Raw genomic sequence first — 19,391 nt, 5'->3', positions numbered from 1 at the left:
ACGCTTTATTTATCAAAGCAATTTTGAAACTATGAAAATAAAATTAATAATTAATGTACATAGTATTCGTGTGGACACATTTTATAATGCACCATAAATTGAAGTAAAATAAAATTAAACACAAATATTTACTGATTAAACATTCCTTGATTCCAGAGATGTCTGCAACGAATTAAGACAATTCAGATCAAATGAAATTTTAATAAGAAAAATGTAATATAAATAAAATTGAATAAGAAAAGATCATAAAAATGTGATAAGTAAAGAAAAAGGAATCTTATAACCGTTACATATTATCAGGTTTAATGTTTCTTCTAACCTTCTTCGGAAACATACAATGACCTGACTAGGAACAGAGAGCTTACTAAAGCTATGTTCACTAATTGTAGTAAGTAGACAGGATACAGACGAAGGGTATACAAGACCCTTTATTTTTCTTTATATACAATGACTTCCGTACTTCGGAATACAATGACCCTCCACTCGGGGTCTAACGTAAAAGGTATAAAAATAAAACTAAACTCTAATTTAACTTTAGAATAAGATTGGCCTTATAATAACAGGAAGCGTATGTAGCACAGAGACTGTGAACACTACAATACGTTTAATTTATCAAGAGGATTAAAACCTCTGGCCTGGAAGGCAAATAGCAACTGCGTAACTTCTAAGGTAAGCGGCCTGCTTCGAACTCACTGCTTCCTCTCTCCTGCTTGGCAAAAAGGCCACACTTAAATACTTGGCGTTCGCCAGACAACTTTGCATAAAATCCTTCACGCTTATAATTCTGGCCGGAAGTAGAAAATAAGAAGTGATAGTAAAGATTTAAAATAAAATAAACGTTAGTAAAACTTAAGATCCTTACATACTTCCCGCCAGAGTTAATTTGTTTGAAACTGAGGTCTAAAACGACCTTGTTGAAAACTTTTAGCTCTAAAAACTAACGCGAGGCCAACCTTTTACAATCATAACTTAGCTAGAAACTAGAAAATTTAAAAGAAAGAAATTTGTTACAATAGTAGCTCCCGGGATATACAACAATCTTTTTTTTTTTTCCATCTGTACTGCATCTAAACAGGAGCTTTATTCAATTCTGGTTCCTTCCAGAGATCTGGAAGGAAAACTAGTTTAATGAAATGTTACAGAATGACATTGCAATTAACATATAGAATATACTTCTCTTAACATTCTTATTTCATTCATGACTATTTTAATTATCTCTCCCCGTGCTCTCTGACATGTGTTGTAAAAGAACACCGAACACGTATGTGTTTCTGTCTACGTGTGCCACACTTCCTCCTACAATCAAAACACTAACGTGTTAAAATTCAACATACGAGACCTCTTAACACACCCTACTTTCAACTCTAAACCCTGAGGTACTATTCTGAAAGTGGCTAACTCTAAAGTGTAGCGTCAGAGAGCCTAACTACATCATTCAACCTTTAACACATATTCACCATGATTTAATCTTTACAGTCACACGAATAACAAATTTTTAACATTACTTTCACTTTTACCATATCACGGTATTTCTTAACATTCAAAATAACAGTTCACATGTATACAAGAACATATCAACATGCCGTTAATTTTACACATTTGAAAACATACATTAGTAGTACATTGTTAACTTCTATTCTTTTCAAAGCAAGTGCCAATTCTTTCTACATTGAAATAATACTACATTTCAAAAAGTCTTTCAGACTAAAACTTCTTTCTTGCTAGAATGTTTTAAATAAAATTTATACAATAACTTTTTACAATATTTAAATCTTTACACAACGCTATTATACATCAACTTTAGTTTTACGCGCGAGTAATTGAAAAACATAATAAGAAAATCGGTCACAACTCATTTCTCGCCCTTTTGGCGATAAAGGTAGACCTCGCATGAGGTAAAACTTCTTGAAATCTGCCACTTGCAGTAAGAATGAAAGATTAACTTAAGTTTGTAAAGTAACATAAAATTTTACTTATCTTTGTAATATTCAGACATCCTTTTCTGGGCCCAGTCTTTAAAGGTATAGCTGATAGTAGCTTGGTTGATCCTCCTTCTTGTACGGGCTCGCCCTTCAGTGCTTTCCTCTGGAAGCTTCCGTTTTTCACCAGTACGGCCACCCTTGAACACCTTCCTTTTGTGCTCTGCTTGTGGTCTTGGCCGTTTGAAGGCAGCTGGTCTTGGTGGAACCGGGAAACTTCTGTCGTGATCCTGCTTGGACCTCGTTGTTGGCCGTTCAAATTTTTCTTGTACTTTTTCCTCCGCCGCTGATGGCCCTTCCGCAGTTCGGCGACTTTTGCTGCGGAGAGTTCTGTCGGATGAGTCAATCTTCCGTTTCACAGCCGGGTTATAGTTGCCGTCCTTTCTCCCGGTCCTTTCCACATACGTCGTCCTTCTCCCTTCTTCATTCTGTGGGTGTTCGTGCACTCTGTTTTCTGGACGGTGGAACGGCTTCTTTTTCTTTTTACCTTCAGTTTTTCCGCGGGGCAATTTTCTTTTCACTTGCTTCTGTCTCTCATTGGCTTGCCCTTGTACTTGTCGTTTTCCCACCTCTGGAACTTGTACCTGCGGTGTCTGCCGTACCGGATCCTGCAAAAGATCTGAAAAGATTTTCATTTTATTACGATCGAAGTAGGGTTTAATTTGATCAATATTTGCGGAACAGGTTTCACCATTTCTTGCCTTTAACACTACAACAGCGTGAGTTATTTTTTCTATAACATATGGTCCTTCAAAGCGTGGAAAAAATTTGGCAGTTTTACCTTCTGGTGCTGAAGAAAGTGAATGCTTGATTTTTAAAACTTCATCCCCTACTTTATAAGTTACTCCCCGTCGTTTCAGATCATAGTATAACTTCTGTTTTCTTTGTGCTACTTCCGTATTCTTTTTTGCTTCTTTTATTAGTTTTTCTATATCACCCATTTTAAATTCTGGGGCTCTTTGTTGCACATAAAATAGTTTATCTAACGGTGTTATAACCTTTCTGCCTAGAAATAACTCAGCAGGAGTTTTGCCCGTTGTATCATGTTTTGCGGTCCTAAGGGCGAAAGCAAATTCATTGACATAGTTATCCCAGCTTTTATGAAAATTTTTAACATAACTACGGATAATTTTCACTATATTTCTGTTGACCCGTTCCGCTATATTTGATTGCGGCCGATACGGGACCATTTTTAAATGACGTATGCCCAGTTTTTGGCACATGTCTTCAAATATATTACTTACAAATTGAGGACCATTATCCGATATAACTTTTAGGGGCGCCCCGTATTTTAAAATATATTTATTTAAAATAGAATCAGTAACTAATTTCGCGGAGGCTCGTTTTAAGGGAACAATTTCGGTCCATTTACTAAAATGATCAACCATAACAAGGAGATAGCGACTTTTGTTTAACTGACTTTTTGGGAAAGGGCCCAATAAATCGATGCCGATTATTTCATTTGGAAATTCGGATTTAATACTATTTAGAAACCCGGCCGGGCGGAAATTAATATAATTAACGGCTTGACATGTTGGGCAGGACTGGACATACGCCCTTGTTAACTTTTGCAGTTCAGGAAAGTAGACTGCCTCGCGTACGCGTTGGATAGTTTTTCGAATACCAGCATTGAGAAGCTAAAGGGCTGTCATGGAGCTCTTGCAGGATATTTAATCTAAGACTAGCTGGGATAACAGGTCGAAATTCGTTGTTTTTGTGTAGAATAATAGACCATCTATTAGTTCGTAATGGGCCGCCCTATTTCTTATCGCCACAATATCTTGGTGGCTAAAATTTTCAGGATCCTTCAAATACTCATAAATACTTCCAAACTCAGGATCCTTACCCAGTTCGGTTATTACAGTTTCTCGGGAATTTATTGTACACGCTGTCAGCATTGCAACTTTTACGGTATTACCCTGTTCGTCTAATTTAATTCGTGATAAGGCATCTGCTACGATATTTTCCTTTCCGGGGGTATGCTTGATTACCAGATTATATTCTTGCAGCTTGAGTGCCCATCTTATTAACCTTGGGGATAAATTTTTCCCTGAGTACAATCTAGTTACCGCTGCATGATCAGAATATACTGTTATCGGCGCCTTTCCAAAATAGACTCGGAACTTTTGCACTGCTAACAGAACTGCAAGTGCCTCTCTCTCGGTCGCGGAATAGTTTCTTTGTGTTTGATTTAAAGTTCGGCTAAAAAATGCCACGGGCTGCTGATTTTGCGAAAGTACCGCTCCTACCGCATAATCCGAAGCATCCGCTGAAATTTCTAAATTTTCATCCTTTTCAGGAAATTTCAACACAGGGGCTTGCGTTAATGCTTGTTTTAATTTTTCGAAAGCACTATTGGCTTCAGCCGTCCACGAGAATCTTGCCTTTTTCCTTTTTAATTTTAACAATGGCTCAGCGATAGCCGCAAAATCTTTTATAAAGGACCTATAATATGAACAAAGTCCTAGAAAAGAAGAGAGCTTCTTTGCCGTGTTTGGAGTCGGATACTTTTGTACAGCGATTATTTTTGATTCATCTGTCTCGATCCCTTTTTGCGATATTTTGTAACCTAAATATTTTAATTCAGGGGCTGCAAATTTGCACTTTTCGACATTAACTTTTAGACCGGCCTCATTTAATAAAGAAAACACCTGTCTTAAATCCTGTATATGTTGGTCGAGATTATCACTAGTAATAATGATATCGTCTAAATAGATAAATGTGGACTTTCCAAGAACAGGTTTTAACACAATGTCCATGCATCGCTGAAATGTTGCTGGGGCGCCTGAAAGGCCAAACGGCATACGCAAAAATGCATAAGTGCCAGACTTGGTTATAAAAGCAGTCTTAGGCACGTCCTCAGGCCTGACCCCTATTTGAAAATAACCATTCGTTAAGTCTAAAGTCGTCATAAATTTGGTTGATTTTATGTTCCTTAAAATTTCTTCTATGATCGGTAACGGATATACCGGATATTTCGTTATGGAATTTAATTTACGGTAATCAATAGCGAATCTCCACCTTTTTGGATGCTCCAAAGGATAATCATTATTTTTCTTACATAAAACCACCGGACTAGCATAACTACTTGAGATAGGCGTTATGATCTTTTTACGTAGCATATTGGTAATATGCCATTCTATAATTTTTTCCTTATTCTTATCATACCGGTATGGTTTTTGACGAACCGGCAATGCATCTCCGGTGTCAATACTATGGTTAGTAACCTGAGTAAATCCTGGAATATCACTAAATAAGGAAGCAAATTCACTTACCACTTGTCGGATTCTATCTTGCTCGTCATTAGGCAGGTAGTCAAGATTTAACCTTGGCGGTTCAACCTTTTCTACACGCACTGGTTTCATCGTCAGCTTAAGGGACGCTGCATTAAAATCCAGTGTAGCTTGTGCGTCTGAAAGAAAGTCTATTCCTAGGATTAAATTTGCTTGCAAATTCTTTACTATAAAAAACATCACCTTTACTTGTTCGTCCTTGATACGGATGTACAAAAAGGTACTTTACCTACGCACTTACATTGTTCTCCTTGCGCCGCTAATACTGTTGTATTATCCGCATTATATATGCGGTATTTGCGAAAATACTTTCTAAAAAAGACTTCTGCCACACAGGAACACTGCGCGCCGGTATCCAGGAGTGCGGTGGCCGGGATATTATTTACCAAGCCTTCAATCTTCGGAAGAGTTAAATTTTTCACCATTACTGTATTTAACTTGTAGGAAGAGGGGTTTTCGTGGCCTTCGGATTTCCGCACCCTCTCGTCAGCAGAAATCAGTTTTAGTTTAAATTATTTTTCCTTTCGGTGCTTTCCTTCTTTCTCCACTGGCCTTGAGACTTTTTTCCTGGGTTGCTAGTGAACTGTCGACGTTCGCCGGCTGTTTTTGAATGCTCGGGTTTCCTTGCCCACTGATTCGCTTTTTCTCCGTAGCCATGTGCTTGAGTTTGCTGTAGTCTTGGCGTACCAAATTGGTTTCGCTGTTGATATTGGCGTCTTCTTTCGACGTCCGCCGTTCTTCTACTTTCAAACTGCATTGCTAGCTCAAATAACTTTTCCAGTGTAGTCGGATTTCGTAATTCAATAAAGTCTTGCACTTGGGGTAGTAACCTCGGCAAAATCACTTGAATTATTTCAGGATCCGGACGGTTTCCATACAAGAGCTTGAAAACGTGAATTTTTCTTAAAATAAAGCTCGAGAGGTTTTCCATTCTTTGTTGATATATACTGAAAAGTTCTGTTTCTAATTTCGCACGATCCCTTACAACAGGGAAGGCTTTTAGTAGGGCAGTCTTGAAATTTTCGTAAGTATAGGTGGGACTTCCTGCTTGACCCAAGAGACTTCTGCCGATACATTTGAACCAGTTAAGCGCTTGGCCCCTCAAAGCGCTGGTAGCTAAGGTAACTTTTTGAAACTCGTGCACGGGGTAGAGCATGAAGTGGTCATCCAATTTTTCCAAAAAACTGGTTACCTGTGAGTTTCCATTAAACGTTGTTTCTGGTTTCATCGAAGCGCGCATGGTCTGGACGATGTACCCAAATCCTTCCAGAGCGGTAGCTGGCATTTCTGGATTCTGAGCCGTTTCTGCAGGCAGCACAGGTTCTTCTTGAAATTCGGCCATGGTTATTCTTCGTCGGGCGCCACTATCAGGTTCAATGTTTCTTCTAACCTTCTTCGGAAACATACAATGACCTGACTAGGAACAGAGAGCTTACTAAAGCTATGTTCACTAATTGTAGTAAGTAGACAGGATACAGACGAAGGGTATACAAGACCCTTTATTTTTCTTTATATACAATGACTTCCGTACTTCGGAATACAATGACCCTCCACTCGGGGTCTAACGTAAAAGGTATAAAAATAAAACTAAACTCTAATTTAACTTTAGAATAAGATTGGCCTTATAATAACAGGAAGCGTATGTAGCACAGAGACTGTGAACACTACAATACGTTTAATTTATCAAGAGGATTAAAACCTCTGGCCTGGAAGGCAAATAGCAACTGCGTAACTTCTAAGGTAAGCGGCCTGCTTCGAACTCACTGCTTCCTCTCTCCTGCTTGGCAAAAAGGCCACACTTAAATACTTGGCGTTCGCCAGACAACTTTGCATAAAATCCTTCACGCTTATAATTCTGGCCGGAAGTAGAAAATAAGAAGTGATAGTAAAGATTTAAAATAAAATAAACGTTAGTAAAACTTAAGATCCTTACAATATAAGAAAAATTGCGAAAACATCTACCTACTATTGACGGAATCAAAACCTGAACATCTTACGTCTGTTCGTCTGCTGATGGAATCAACAGACATCGATGTTCAGGTGACATGTATGTTTGGTATTTCTGATCAGTTTCAAATTCAGTCAATTACTGTTGCTTGAAACAAACCGCTGAAGCCAATACAAGCGATCAAGTTTTTTCATTTGGATTCCTGGTAGCCTTTACAAACTTGTATGCCAAAAACAAAAAGTGTAAACAGTTATACAAGAATGAGTTAAAAAGTAATCTTAATCTTCTTAAGATTACATACAAATAAGATTGAAAATAATTCACTACTTTTAATATAGATTCCTCAATATCATTACAAGTGTGCCGGCGCTACAATGGTCGGTGATATTTCACAGCTGAAGCTATTCTCCGACTGATTACGTCACCATGTTAAATACTAAAATTCTTGCTAACGGTTCTCCTTAACAGCTACGTTAAACCTCCTGAAGCATTACTCAGATTTTATACCGTCCTGTTAGCATCTGATGAATGTTTACAGGTTCTTCGCTTTCAGGAACTAAAACCCGAATGTACTGCATGTTGATTTCTTAATACATGATTCAAATTTGTTAATCACTTTCGCTACCGTAAGCTGACGTCAGATTTACCATCAGATTAGCAAGTCCAAATGAGATGCTTCAAGCTAGAGGGCACAACATACATTTGTACACCTGTCTACTATGTGATTTTGATTTTCCTCTCCATATTAAGTACGCTTTTTGAATTTCCCTCGTATTTAACGCATAGATTATATTGGGTCAGATCGAAAGTGGACATACCGGTTTCGACTTCCTGCACTATCAAATCAGAGGACAGATAAGCGAATGAGAGAATCAAGAACGAACGACTGATGTAGATGAAGGGCGTGGTTGGTGTAAAATAAAATTCTGCAAGAGACCAGTTGACCGACAACAGCACGGGACCAACACAAACAAGGTAATAAAGACTTGGAAAAAAAAAAAAAAAAAGGCACAAACTATTCTTATTGATCGCCTTTCAGTCAATTCAAGATCCGATGAAAAGTCATATATCGTTCGGAAACTCTGCACAGACAACATCTTTGGTTGCAAAATCGCTGCAAGGAATGAGAGAAGAGAAGCAAAAAAAAAAAAAAAAAAAAAAAAAGTAAATATAAAAATAAAAATTCCCAGAAAGTAAAAAAGTGATTCCACTGTTCTAGAACTGCCTTTTTTCTGACGGTTTTCTTTATTATTATTTTTTACTTACTTCTTTCCCTCCCTCCTCCTTCTTTTCCTACCTTCTCTAAGGCTTAATGGGCAGTGCTCTGGTTACTACCATTAAGGGAACCTTTTTCTTTCCCTCTGTTCCAGAGTTTTTCATTTCTTTCCCCACACTATTTATTTCGCTTTTTCTTTCTTTCGCTTTTCTGTCTCTCTCCTCTTGCCACTAACTAAAAATCCCCCACCTCCAAAAAATCCGGAGGAAAAAGGTAAAGGTGAAAGTGGGAGCTAACTGAATTTCGACGCTGCGCGCTACCGTGATATATGGTATAAGAAACTGGACCCCGGGGCTAAGCATCAATTATACAACCCGTAATTCCGATACCACCCCTCCGCCCCCCCCCAAGACGCGGACTAAGCAAAGCATCCAAAAAGAGCACAGAGAGGGAAAATAAAAATCCCTGTACTTACTTAGTCCAAGAGCCAATTCATAGTGTCCACCACCACCGCCACCGCTACTGAGCCCCCCCCTCTCTCCAAAACAATGCCCGAAGGCTGAGAGAGGCGAAGATTAATACAACAGTGTACGTGGTGGTGATTATTTGCGAGGGGGGATGAAAAGAATTCCTTGATTCGGTGATGAGCAGCAACTAGAATTCTTTGCTTGTTTTCCGAAATTGAGCGGGAAATGTAAAAGCAGGATAAATTATACATTCTTCATGGTAAGAATCAGTACCAAACTGTAGAACAATTTTTAAACAGCTTGCATCCGCCTCTCAAGTTAATCAATAATTTTTTTAAACTCAGCAACATAGTACTTATCAAAACTAAAATGCAGTGAGATTTGCAATTTTAGTCAATACGATGTTAATACATTCGCTTCATGAACACAATATCAAATAATAAATAAATAAATAAATAAATCTGAAATGTTTCAGATTTTAAATTACGTCCAAAGGGGCGTTTTTTAACATTTTGTGTGTTACCTTTCTTTATTAAATATCATGTTCCTCGCACTTAAACCATAAGATCCAGTGCAACAGCAATATCGCAAAATATTTTTAAAACGAGCATATCTTTAGAATTTCCGATACAGAGACTCACGCGCTGGAGATAAAAATGTTTTTTCTGCACAACGTTGCCATTGCTCGCTTTGAAATCCTTGATTTTGTCAATCAAAAATTCGTCAAAGTTTTAAAAAATAGGAAATCGATCATAAAACAAATTTCAAATTTCAAATTTGGTCTTCCACATGCTCATATTCGTTGGAGGATTACGTTATTCAAAATTCGATGACTCTATGTACCGTTATTTTATGACAATGTGAGAAATATACATACATTTACGCAGATTTTCATTATTTCATTTCTTCAAATATAATGCAGGACTCTAACATTTTATGGCAACAGTTTGAAAAGTGAACCGACATTTATCCGTCCAACGCAAAATGCCAAAACGAAACTAATAGTCCTTCGGGATTCAAATCCCTTTGGACTAATAAATCTGAAATGTTTCAAATTTTAATGGTAGCCGAAAAGCGTTTGTTGAGGTTTTTCATGCTCTCGCTGAGATCGCAGTCTACCAGCCTGCTGTTGTTCTCATTCTTGCTAAACATTTTTTCTTCTTTTTAGCTTTACTAGTAAGCACCGTTTATTTCATAAGTAAACCATATATATATAAGTAAACCATATATTTTGCTTCTGTGGATAATAGTAAAATAGTGTACATATTACAATGAAATTCCCAATTGCAATTTCATGTTTGTCTTGTGGATAATTGCGACACAGTGTGCAAATTGCTATGGACGCACATAATGAGGTGTGCTAACTGTTAAGGACACGAAGTTATGATGTATCCAAGTGGACAAGTAGTATTTACTTGAACGATGAATTTAACAAAAGTGAACATAGAATAGCCTACACAACATCATATACTTTGGGCTATGGAACTATCAATTTCCTGAACTGATGTGACTTACTTACTCTGTGGATAACTGCAAAAATAATACGGACACACATCATTAGGCGTGTAACTGATAAGAATATGAAGTTATGATGTATTGAAGAAGACATAGGTTTAAAAACTGGTTGATATATAAGTTCCACTCTTCACAACATAGATCCTATCCATGACAATGCAATTATTAATTGATCGTATATGTATTTTCATACGGATTATTATGTAACATTTATTGTATAGATGACACTGTCAATTTAGCATTGTAATATTACTATCATTGATTCAGTGAATGCCGCTAGCGGTGGATTGTAGATTCTTTTCCATCGCATGGACATATAACTCTGATTGGTGTAGAACCTTAGGTCGGAGGTCCATGCGACTGCGTATCAGTAAACCATATATAATTCAACAGCGAAATTATTTTAAAACTATTATTATTTTTCATGATAATGGTCTAGCCATATTACTTTCAATCTTCAAAATAAAGGAACAATTAAAATTAGTTTTTAGCTTTCATTTTAAACCCCTACGCCCTCATCCTAAACGACTGACAAGTAAATCAGAAATCGAGCAACATGGAATTGCAGGGGACGAAGCATTTTTCGTCCATGATGAGCTCGTGAACTCCCACGTTCAGATGATTCAGTTGCAGCATCTTCAATGGTCACTTGACTTCAGAGGAAGCTGAGCACAAGTCTTCTAACTTTTAATTCTTCACCAAAGTATATTAGAAAAACTTTACTTAAACTTTGCAAAGAATAAAGTTTGATTTCGCATAGATTTTGCATAAAACTCCGCCGATTTCGAAGGTGACGAAAAATAAGTCCACCTGAAAACAAAGACCTATGCCTGATCGCCCTTCGCATCGAAGGAGCTTTATTTCAAGATCTACGTCAATCTGAGTTCGCCTTTATTGCCTACTTTTAAATCACCTTTTAAGCTGCTTAACTACAATAAACAGTTTCGTAACGTAAATAGTATGATAAATAATCATGTCAAAGCACTAGATGACTGTCTGCCGAAGGGAAAGGATGCTTTCGTGAAGAGTTGTTTGAAGAAAGTTTGTAGAGTTCCGCCTCTTTGTAATTCTACGTTAATGTTGGAAGAGAAGAATCTTAATAACTGATAAGCGAATAATCGCTTACGTTTGGGCGACAAGATACAACAAGATAGAAGAGTAACTAACTCTTTATTATTTCAATAAGATTTAACAAAACTCCGCCTGGGAGTGTACAAACAAAGCTCTTACTTGGGCTTAAACTTAAGAGACTAAGAATTAAACTAAAACTAAGATTAACTAAAGAAATATAGCCGAAGCTATCAAGATTCAAATCGAGTTGGCCCTTTAACTCATTTGACTACGAAGCTTAGCAAGGGCCTGAGTACGGCCGAGCGTAATAACAGCTTTGAGAGAGAGACAGAGTGGCCAAAAAGGCAGGCGCGCGTAAATCAGAAACTGATTCTCTCTCACTCTGTAATTAACTTCGTGGTTTAAATACCGCTCCTCGTCATTAAATATTCAGCAAGATTCCAAAACTACGTTCTGGCCGGAAGTAGTAAGTTGAAGTTAAGAATTTGACAGGAAAGGAACTTTAACTTAAAATTTAACTGTTAATAAAATTAACATAATCCTCACAAGTTGATTAGCATTTGTTTGACATATGGAGAAAACCATCCATTCAACTACCAATAAAAAAAAACTGATATACTATACTGGCAAAATTCAAGAGCTTTAGTCACTCGACTTCTAATTTTATCTCCCCTACATGTGATAAATATTTCTTATCATGGCAGACTTTGAATGTATTAAGCAGCTGCGCATAAACGATAAAATTACCTGAATATTTGTCATTTTAAAATGATGGATTTCAAATATTCCACAGCTAAGCTTCCTGCTATTGTAAACAGAATAATCCGATACTTGGATTTATATATATATTGGATTTATATATATTAGTTCCAGAGACGCACTTCAAATGGCGTTGAAAAGGAAAACGAAGAAAGATTTCGGAAATTTCGAAAAACATCAACAATTCGTTTTAACTTCTCCGATACACCGTGGGAGTCGAAAACAAAACAAACAATGCAGGTGAGATTTTGACAATGAAATCTAAAACGGCACAGCCGTGTGTGAAAAGGAGACACCTCTTGAAAATCGGGGCCAGCCCGACGGATTTCTGTAATAAAGAGGCAACTTTATCCCTTTCGTCTTCATTATATGAGCTCTTTCTCAGAGCGTGTACTTATCGAGTGGCCAATAACGGTCTGCCAAGTGCCGGAGAACCGTAGAGAAAGGTGTTACGGCTCCAGGCCGAAGTAAAAATAGAGAGAGACCCGAGGAAGAGGAAGAAGAAAAGAGAAAAAAATAAAAGAAAAGAGCAAAAAGCAGTAAACCTTTAAAGACTGGCCAAGCACAGCGGCGTAGGAGGGCACAAACTCCAATCCCATTATCTATGGACGCCAATGTCGGACCCGGCCCTACAGTCCAGCTGCTGCGACCGGCGAAATGAAATTTCTGGATGGACCAGCTTGGGAAGTCCATACGCTGGATAATAATAATAATAAAAATAAAGGACGAAGAAAAAAAAAGGAAAAGTAAGAGAACGGAGTGGCAAGCGGTAGTTATAGAGCGCCCAAATGCGCCAAAAGAGGCAACAATGGCTTTTCCAGCGAGTGGCCCGCGCGGACAATCACGTCTACGGGCGCGAGGAGACACGTGAAAAATATGGCTTTCATATCCGCCGACATAAGGGCTATAAATCTCGCGGGGATATATTTTTTTCCTTGGGTCCGAGGGACCGGTGCGATATTGCTAGGAATAACAATAGACTGGACGTAGCGAATTAACCGAATCTGGTAGCCAAGGCGCTGCTCGTGAAGATATTTTAGTCGATATTCTCACTCTGCAGCGCGACACACGCAAATGAAGGCGGTGGTGGTGGTGGTGGTGGTGGGTTTGGCAGTTGAATTTTACGCTTTGGCTCCCAAAGTAACACCCGTAATCTCGCCAACCAAGCCAAAGTGCTCAAATTGATTGTCTTTGGAGGTAACAACAGATGATCTATCACAAGAGATTTTATCGAAGAGTTCCGATTCCTAATAGTAAAGATAGTCACGGTAAGTTAAGCGCAACCAGTTTGTTTCCGAAGATGAAAAGAGACAATAAACATGATCAGTATGCAGATCCTTTGATATGTCATGCCTCTTTTAAATTGCCTGAACCAGATAACATGAATAATAAATACTAAAGTATGAAATCTATATGAAGAAGCAATTCGGAAATAAATTTTGAAGGACAGATACCCTCAGCTGTCGATTAATAAGTAAAAACATCATATTATCACGACAGCAAAAATATTCCTTTAACACTGCTTTCTGTTCCAAGGTTAGTTATTCACTTTTACCCTTAAATTATTATTACCAGTAGCAATTTGAACATCAAAAATTCATTAACCTTCTAGATGAATACTTATTCATGGATGCATGTAGCACTATTAATGGCTTTTACCTTTTTGTTTTAAAATGTTTAGCCAAAGCTGCTCAATCTGGAATGATTTATTGAAAAGTTTTATAAAGTATGAAACACTAAATCATCTGCACACTTGCTGTTGGGATAAATCCTTAATTTTCCCATACAGAAAACATTTTATAACGTAGCATAAAAATTTTTTAGAGTAACTACAATTTATACGAAAAACTTCTGCGATCATCAACCAGATAAGCACCTTCGGACAATATGAGTTAACCAGTTATGAACTCTACTAGGAAAATTAATAAAAAGCAAGAGATATTAAATTAACAGGAGAAGATGAAATAGCAAGGAATTAAAAACATTCCTCTAATGTGTCCATGTAGTGTACAAGGTCAGCGCTCTCAGTTAACAATAGCAGTATCTTGCTTTCGATTCCAGCTCAGTGCATAGTTGAATTTTTAAGATTCTAGTTCATAAAAAATCTAGTAATTGTACAACATATTAAAAATCTAAGAAAAATAACAGCGAAACAACGAAAAAGCGGTTTAAATATAATTTAAAATAATTAATTAAAATATGTCCTCATCGGCAGATTTCTTTAAATACGCAGAAGAAAAAACTATTTTTATGTTTCATTATTTACATTCATACAAATTTCATCCAAGCTCTCTATTTGTAATTTTAATACATTTATTAGATTCCTCGCAAATTCCATAGGCAACTTTTTCAATACAGGGGGACGCATATAAAGCTATAACGTATAAAAAGATAGCAGCAAACAGTACCAGTTTTGAATTTTACATAATGATATATATACGTAAGGTAACTTGACTTTTGAATTAAACTTGCAGCAATTATTTCTAAACATTAGAACTGCTTTTTTTTTTTTTTTTTTTTTTTTTTTTTTTTTTTTAAATTCTTGTTTGTTTTGAAATTTACCTTGACATACAAAATTCTGCGTACGATTCTAGACACTACTTAACTCAATGAAGAAATCATACTTAAGCTCAGATTCTGGGTCTCAATCTTTGCAAATGTATGACAATTCTACCTTAAAAACGGAAATTTCAAAAAACTTGTCACACTTTAAATTTGCTCGAGTCACTGACTATGCTAAAAATACAGCTTCTTGGAGAGAGTACATTTTCAAATTACCGAAAATCAAGTGATAAATTTAAAATTTATATCATGTACAGAGTTTCTGAAAACGAATGATGAGATTTATAAAGTTTCTGTGAAATACGTAATCCTCAAAATTTCATTTAACACTATATTTGACAGTTAGGTCTATAAGGTATTTCTCCCGCCTTCTTAGCATACCTTCGTGGTGTAGTGGTCAGCACGCTCGACGCGTATTCGAGAGGTCCGTGGTTCGAGTCCCGGCGAGGACGTTGCTAATTTTACATCTCTCCTGTTTCGAAATAACCTAATGCTTCTACAGATCTTCCTGAATCAACTATGTATGTGCTTAGGAGAGGTTACCTCGACATAAAATTTAACAGTTGTACTCTTTCGAACACTAGGATATCATACACACATGATTTAAGAAGAACTAACTGTTAACCACGGCGTAAAATGGGCATATAAAGACTATGAACAATTGAACTGGCAAGCGTTTGTGGTCCACTGGTATCTTGTACACAAAATAAAACATACGTACATAAATCTTTTTCAGGTATGGTATTTAAAAACACTTTCAGTGTATTCCATATAATATTGTTGCGTGCGTACGGGTTCGTTATGAAATGAATGCACAAGTCCGATGAAAAATGAACAAAAATTTATTATTATCACAACAGAAATGCTTAAATTTTCTCAAATTATCATGCAGTATCACAATATCTCACAGTAGTTACCTTTTAACTGCTTAAATGTACAATAGAACGTAATTCAAAACAGCTAAAGAACGCTAATCCGCGAATTCGCTATAATCAACAACGGCAGTTTTCTAAACAACAACAAACTGAGCAGCAACTACTACAAACTGAGATGTTTTCCTCCTTTTATAAGATTTTAAAATCACGCGCTAGAATTTTCCAGCACTTTCTCGAAATCAAAAAGAGATATTTATTTATTTAACGCACGCGCTCTTGTATTTTTAATTTTTCCGGCTTAGCTTTCTTTTAATATTCGTCACGCGCTGCACTGCGCGAAAAATAAAACCATTTAATTTATACTTGAACTAACATTAGCTTTTTAAATACCAAATTCGTAACAATATGTAGACACTTCATGAAACCCTATCGTTCTATCTCGGGGACTACATATTACGAAAATTACGGCTTCCTGTTCTAAAGAAAATTCCATGCTCATTTCTAAAATCTAAAAATCTAGAATTATGGATCTAGTATTAGAAGTTTCATTATTGCACTAAGTTTTGCTTTTGCACATGTTTCGAAGATATATAACTCCAACTTCCTCTTTAAAACTGAAAATTTCGAGAGAGAAGCACTGTACTTACCCACGATACACAGACGAATCTCGTCATCCAATTCCCTTTCACTGCTACTTTCTCTGCGAACCCGTTTTTCTCTGTGGCCTGCAAGAAAAATGCATGCAACATAAGGATCTCCAAGAAAATTCATTGCCAAGCAGTCCTTTCTTTGCAATAATAAATATATCACGCGAAATTATCCTATCAAATAAAACCCATAACGAACGTCAAAACAGCTTAGAAAGAAAGCAATTAATAAGCTTTTCTTACACTGTAATAGTATTTGCTATGCAAGAGCCATTTAAAAAATATCAAGCAAATTTATTAGTCTCAAATTGGTCCGGAAAGTACATACATATTCGAAGGCCCCCAAAAGAAAGGGATAATTGTATACAGAAGCAGCGAAATCTAAAAGTCCGGTTGAATGGCAGACACGCGAATAGACGCAGGTAAAACAATAAGAGACGAGTTCCCCTGTTTGCTTTATAAGTCCGGCACGAGTCTGGAAAAAAAGGTTCTTCTTCAGTCAAATATTTGCCTTCAAGTGGCCGATCATTTCTATATTATTACATGCTCCTATCTAAATAGTCATTTCTCCGGAATAACGACGGCAACGACGAACAAATAAGCTACGAAACTGATTCCTATCGTGGCCGGACACGGAAAATGGACGTCGCTCTTACAGGAACTTATGACCACTGGCGATCAGCCGGATCATTCTCCTGTCCGGCGCATCACGAAGTTAATACGAGATAAGGACGCACGCGATTTGTATTTACGATGATATTCCCAGTAAATCATTTCTCTTCCTTTTCTTCTTCTACAAGAAAAACACGGTGGAGAGTGTCTGCTGCTTCATCTTTACGGTTTCATTTCGCCATTTATATTCGTGATCCAGTTGATGATGAACTGGCCTTCATTGTGTTTTCTTTGTGGGCGTCACAAAGGGCCGACCGATGATGACCATTGCCGGCTTATAACGGAGATAACAAATGAATGAATATGACGACAACCGAAGCAAATTGTAGTGATGGATGGAAGAGACACACACGAGACTACGTCTTTGACAAATGTAGCTCCTTGCAGGCACATCTGCATGCATTTAGATTGCGAAGAATCATAAACTTTGCGACAAAGACACTAAATGGTTTACGTACTTGGGAGAAGACTAGAGATCTGAGAGCAGAGTTTTAAATGAATAATTTTAAGGAATTTAAAGGAGCAATATTAATTTCAGAAAATGTGATGAGGTTATTATGTCAAAGCATCTAAGAATTGTGTCTTAGGACATATATCTTCGCGAAAGATTTTCTAAGAGAAACTGGCTTGTATTTCGATATACAAAAAAGGACTATGAAAATCCTGTACAGCTACTCCTTTCAACAGCCGGGAACCTAATCTGCGACAGGAGTCCTAAGCATGATAGCTTTTTGGGACCATCCTTCGATGCATATTTTTGAAATTTCATGAGAAAAGGCACTTTTGTTAATATTAGTTCTTTCTCACATGTAACAGGAACCAGGTTTTTTAAATGTTATTTAGTTTTTCATTAAGACTGAATGTAAATTATCGATAAATACACAAGTTGCATTTCTAAAAAACACATCGATGCAGGTCTCAATTTACAAAACTCGAACAGCAGGGAAATACCAGTTACGGAGGCACTTCCTTTAATTATTTCAACGTGGTATATCCCATCGATGTAAATTATATTTAATGTATGTATTTCGTGAAAAGACCTTGTAAGGTTCCTCACTTTGGAATTCTAAGTTAATGTTGGAAGTGAGGAACCTAGGAACTGATAAGCGAATAATCGCTAGAGTTCGATGACAGGAAACAACAAGAGAGAAGGGTAAATAACCCTTTATTATTTCGATAAGATTTAACAAAACTCCGCCTGGGAGTGTACAAATAAAGTCAGCACTTTGGACTTGAACTTAAAAGACTAAGAATTAAACCAAAACTAAGATTAACTAACTAAGTATAGCCAAAGCTATCAAGGTTCAATGAGAGTTGGCCCCTTAACTTATTTGACTACGAAGCTTAGCAAGGGCCTGAGTACGGCCGAGCGTAAAAATAGCTTTGAGAGAGAGAGCGGCCAAAAAGGCAGACGCGCGTAGTTCAGAAACTCTGATTCTCTCTCAGTCTCGGTAAGTAACTTCGTGGTTTAAATACCGCTCCTTCTCATTAAATATTCAGCAAATTCCAAAACTACGTTCTGGCCCGAAGTAGTAAGTTGAAGTTAAGAATTTGACAGGAAAGGAACTTTAACTTAAAATTTAACTGTTAATAAAATTAACATAATCCTTACAACCTTGTAATTTAATATTTTTCAAGTATGATTTGTTTTCATTTTAAGTTTAGAATGGGCTGCATAAAATATGAACTTATAAATATTAAACCAGGATATTACATGTTTTGGAAAAAGAAGGGGGACTAAGGAAAAACTCACTTATTTTACGACAAATCTTGTTTAAATTATACTGATCTAACCAAATTAATGTAGTTAAATTGTTAATCAATTCGATAATCAAGTACATTAATAACATGTGGAATTAAAATAATCAATTTCTTTCAGACGTGGAAGAAATCATTCCACTTGGTGGTTTCTACTTCTAATTTTATGATTTAAAATCTACAACTGAAAAAATACAAATAACTTAATATATTTAAAAGACTACAGAAGGACTAGAAGCGTAGTTAATCATTGTGTAAAATGAAGAGCGAAGCGTAATCGACAGTTATATTCGAGAAGTCCAGAGTCCGAGTCCCGGCAAGGGCATTGCATGTTTTTTATGTCTCCTACTTCAGAAAATAAATAAATAAATAAATAAATAAAATAAAAATCTGAATGGTTTCAGATTTTAAATTACGTCCAAAGGGGCGTTTTTTAACATTTTGTCTATTACCTTTATTTATTAAATATCACGTTCTTCGCACTTAAACCATAAAATTCAGTTCAACAGCAATATCGCAAAATAGTTTTAAATTGAGCATATCTTTAGAATTTCCGATACACAGTCTCGCGCGCTGCAGATAAAAATGTATTTTCTGTACAACGTTGCCATGCCTCGCTTTGAAATCAT

The 19,391-nt window shown here is 36.7% G+C and overlaps 1 protein-coding gene across 6 annotated transcripts in view; it reads right to left on the bottom strand.

Annotated features, from left to right (window-relative positions):
- The window catches only part of LOC118189526 (uncharacterized), a 1,222,747-nt gene that overhangs the window by 290,340 nt on the left and 913,016 nt on the right, over positions 1-19,391 (bottom strand). For all 6 annotated transcript variants that reach the window (XM_085816469.1, XM_085816470.1, XM_085816472.1 and 3 more), the window contains one exon: positions 16,333-16,410. In XM_085816469.1, the coding sequence (XP_085672595.1) occupies positions 16,333-16,410 (78 nt within the window). The remainder of the gene's footprint in view (positions 1-16,332; positions 16,411-19,391) is intronic.

This window comes from Stegodyphus dumicola, chromosome 5 (assembly GCF_044657685.1).
Source record: "Stegodyphus dumicola isolate Sdum_Otavi_A_Nest chromosome 5, ASM4465768v1".
NCBI lineage: Eukaryota > Metazoa > Arthropoda > Arachnida > Araneae > Eresidae > Stegodyphus > Stegodyphus dumicola.
The sequence above is the reverse complement of the archived record's forward strand: the minus strand, read 5'-3'. Positions and strand labels throughout refer to the sequence as shown.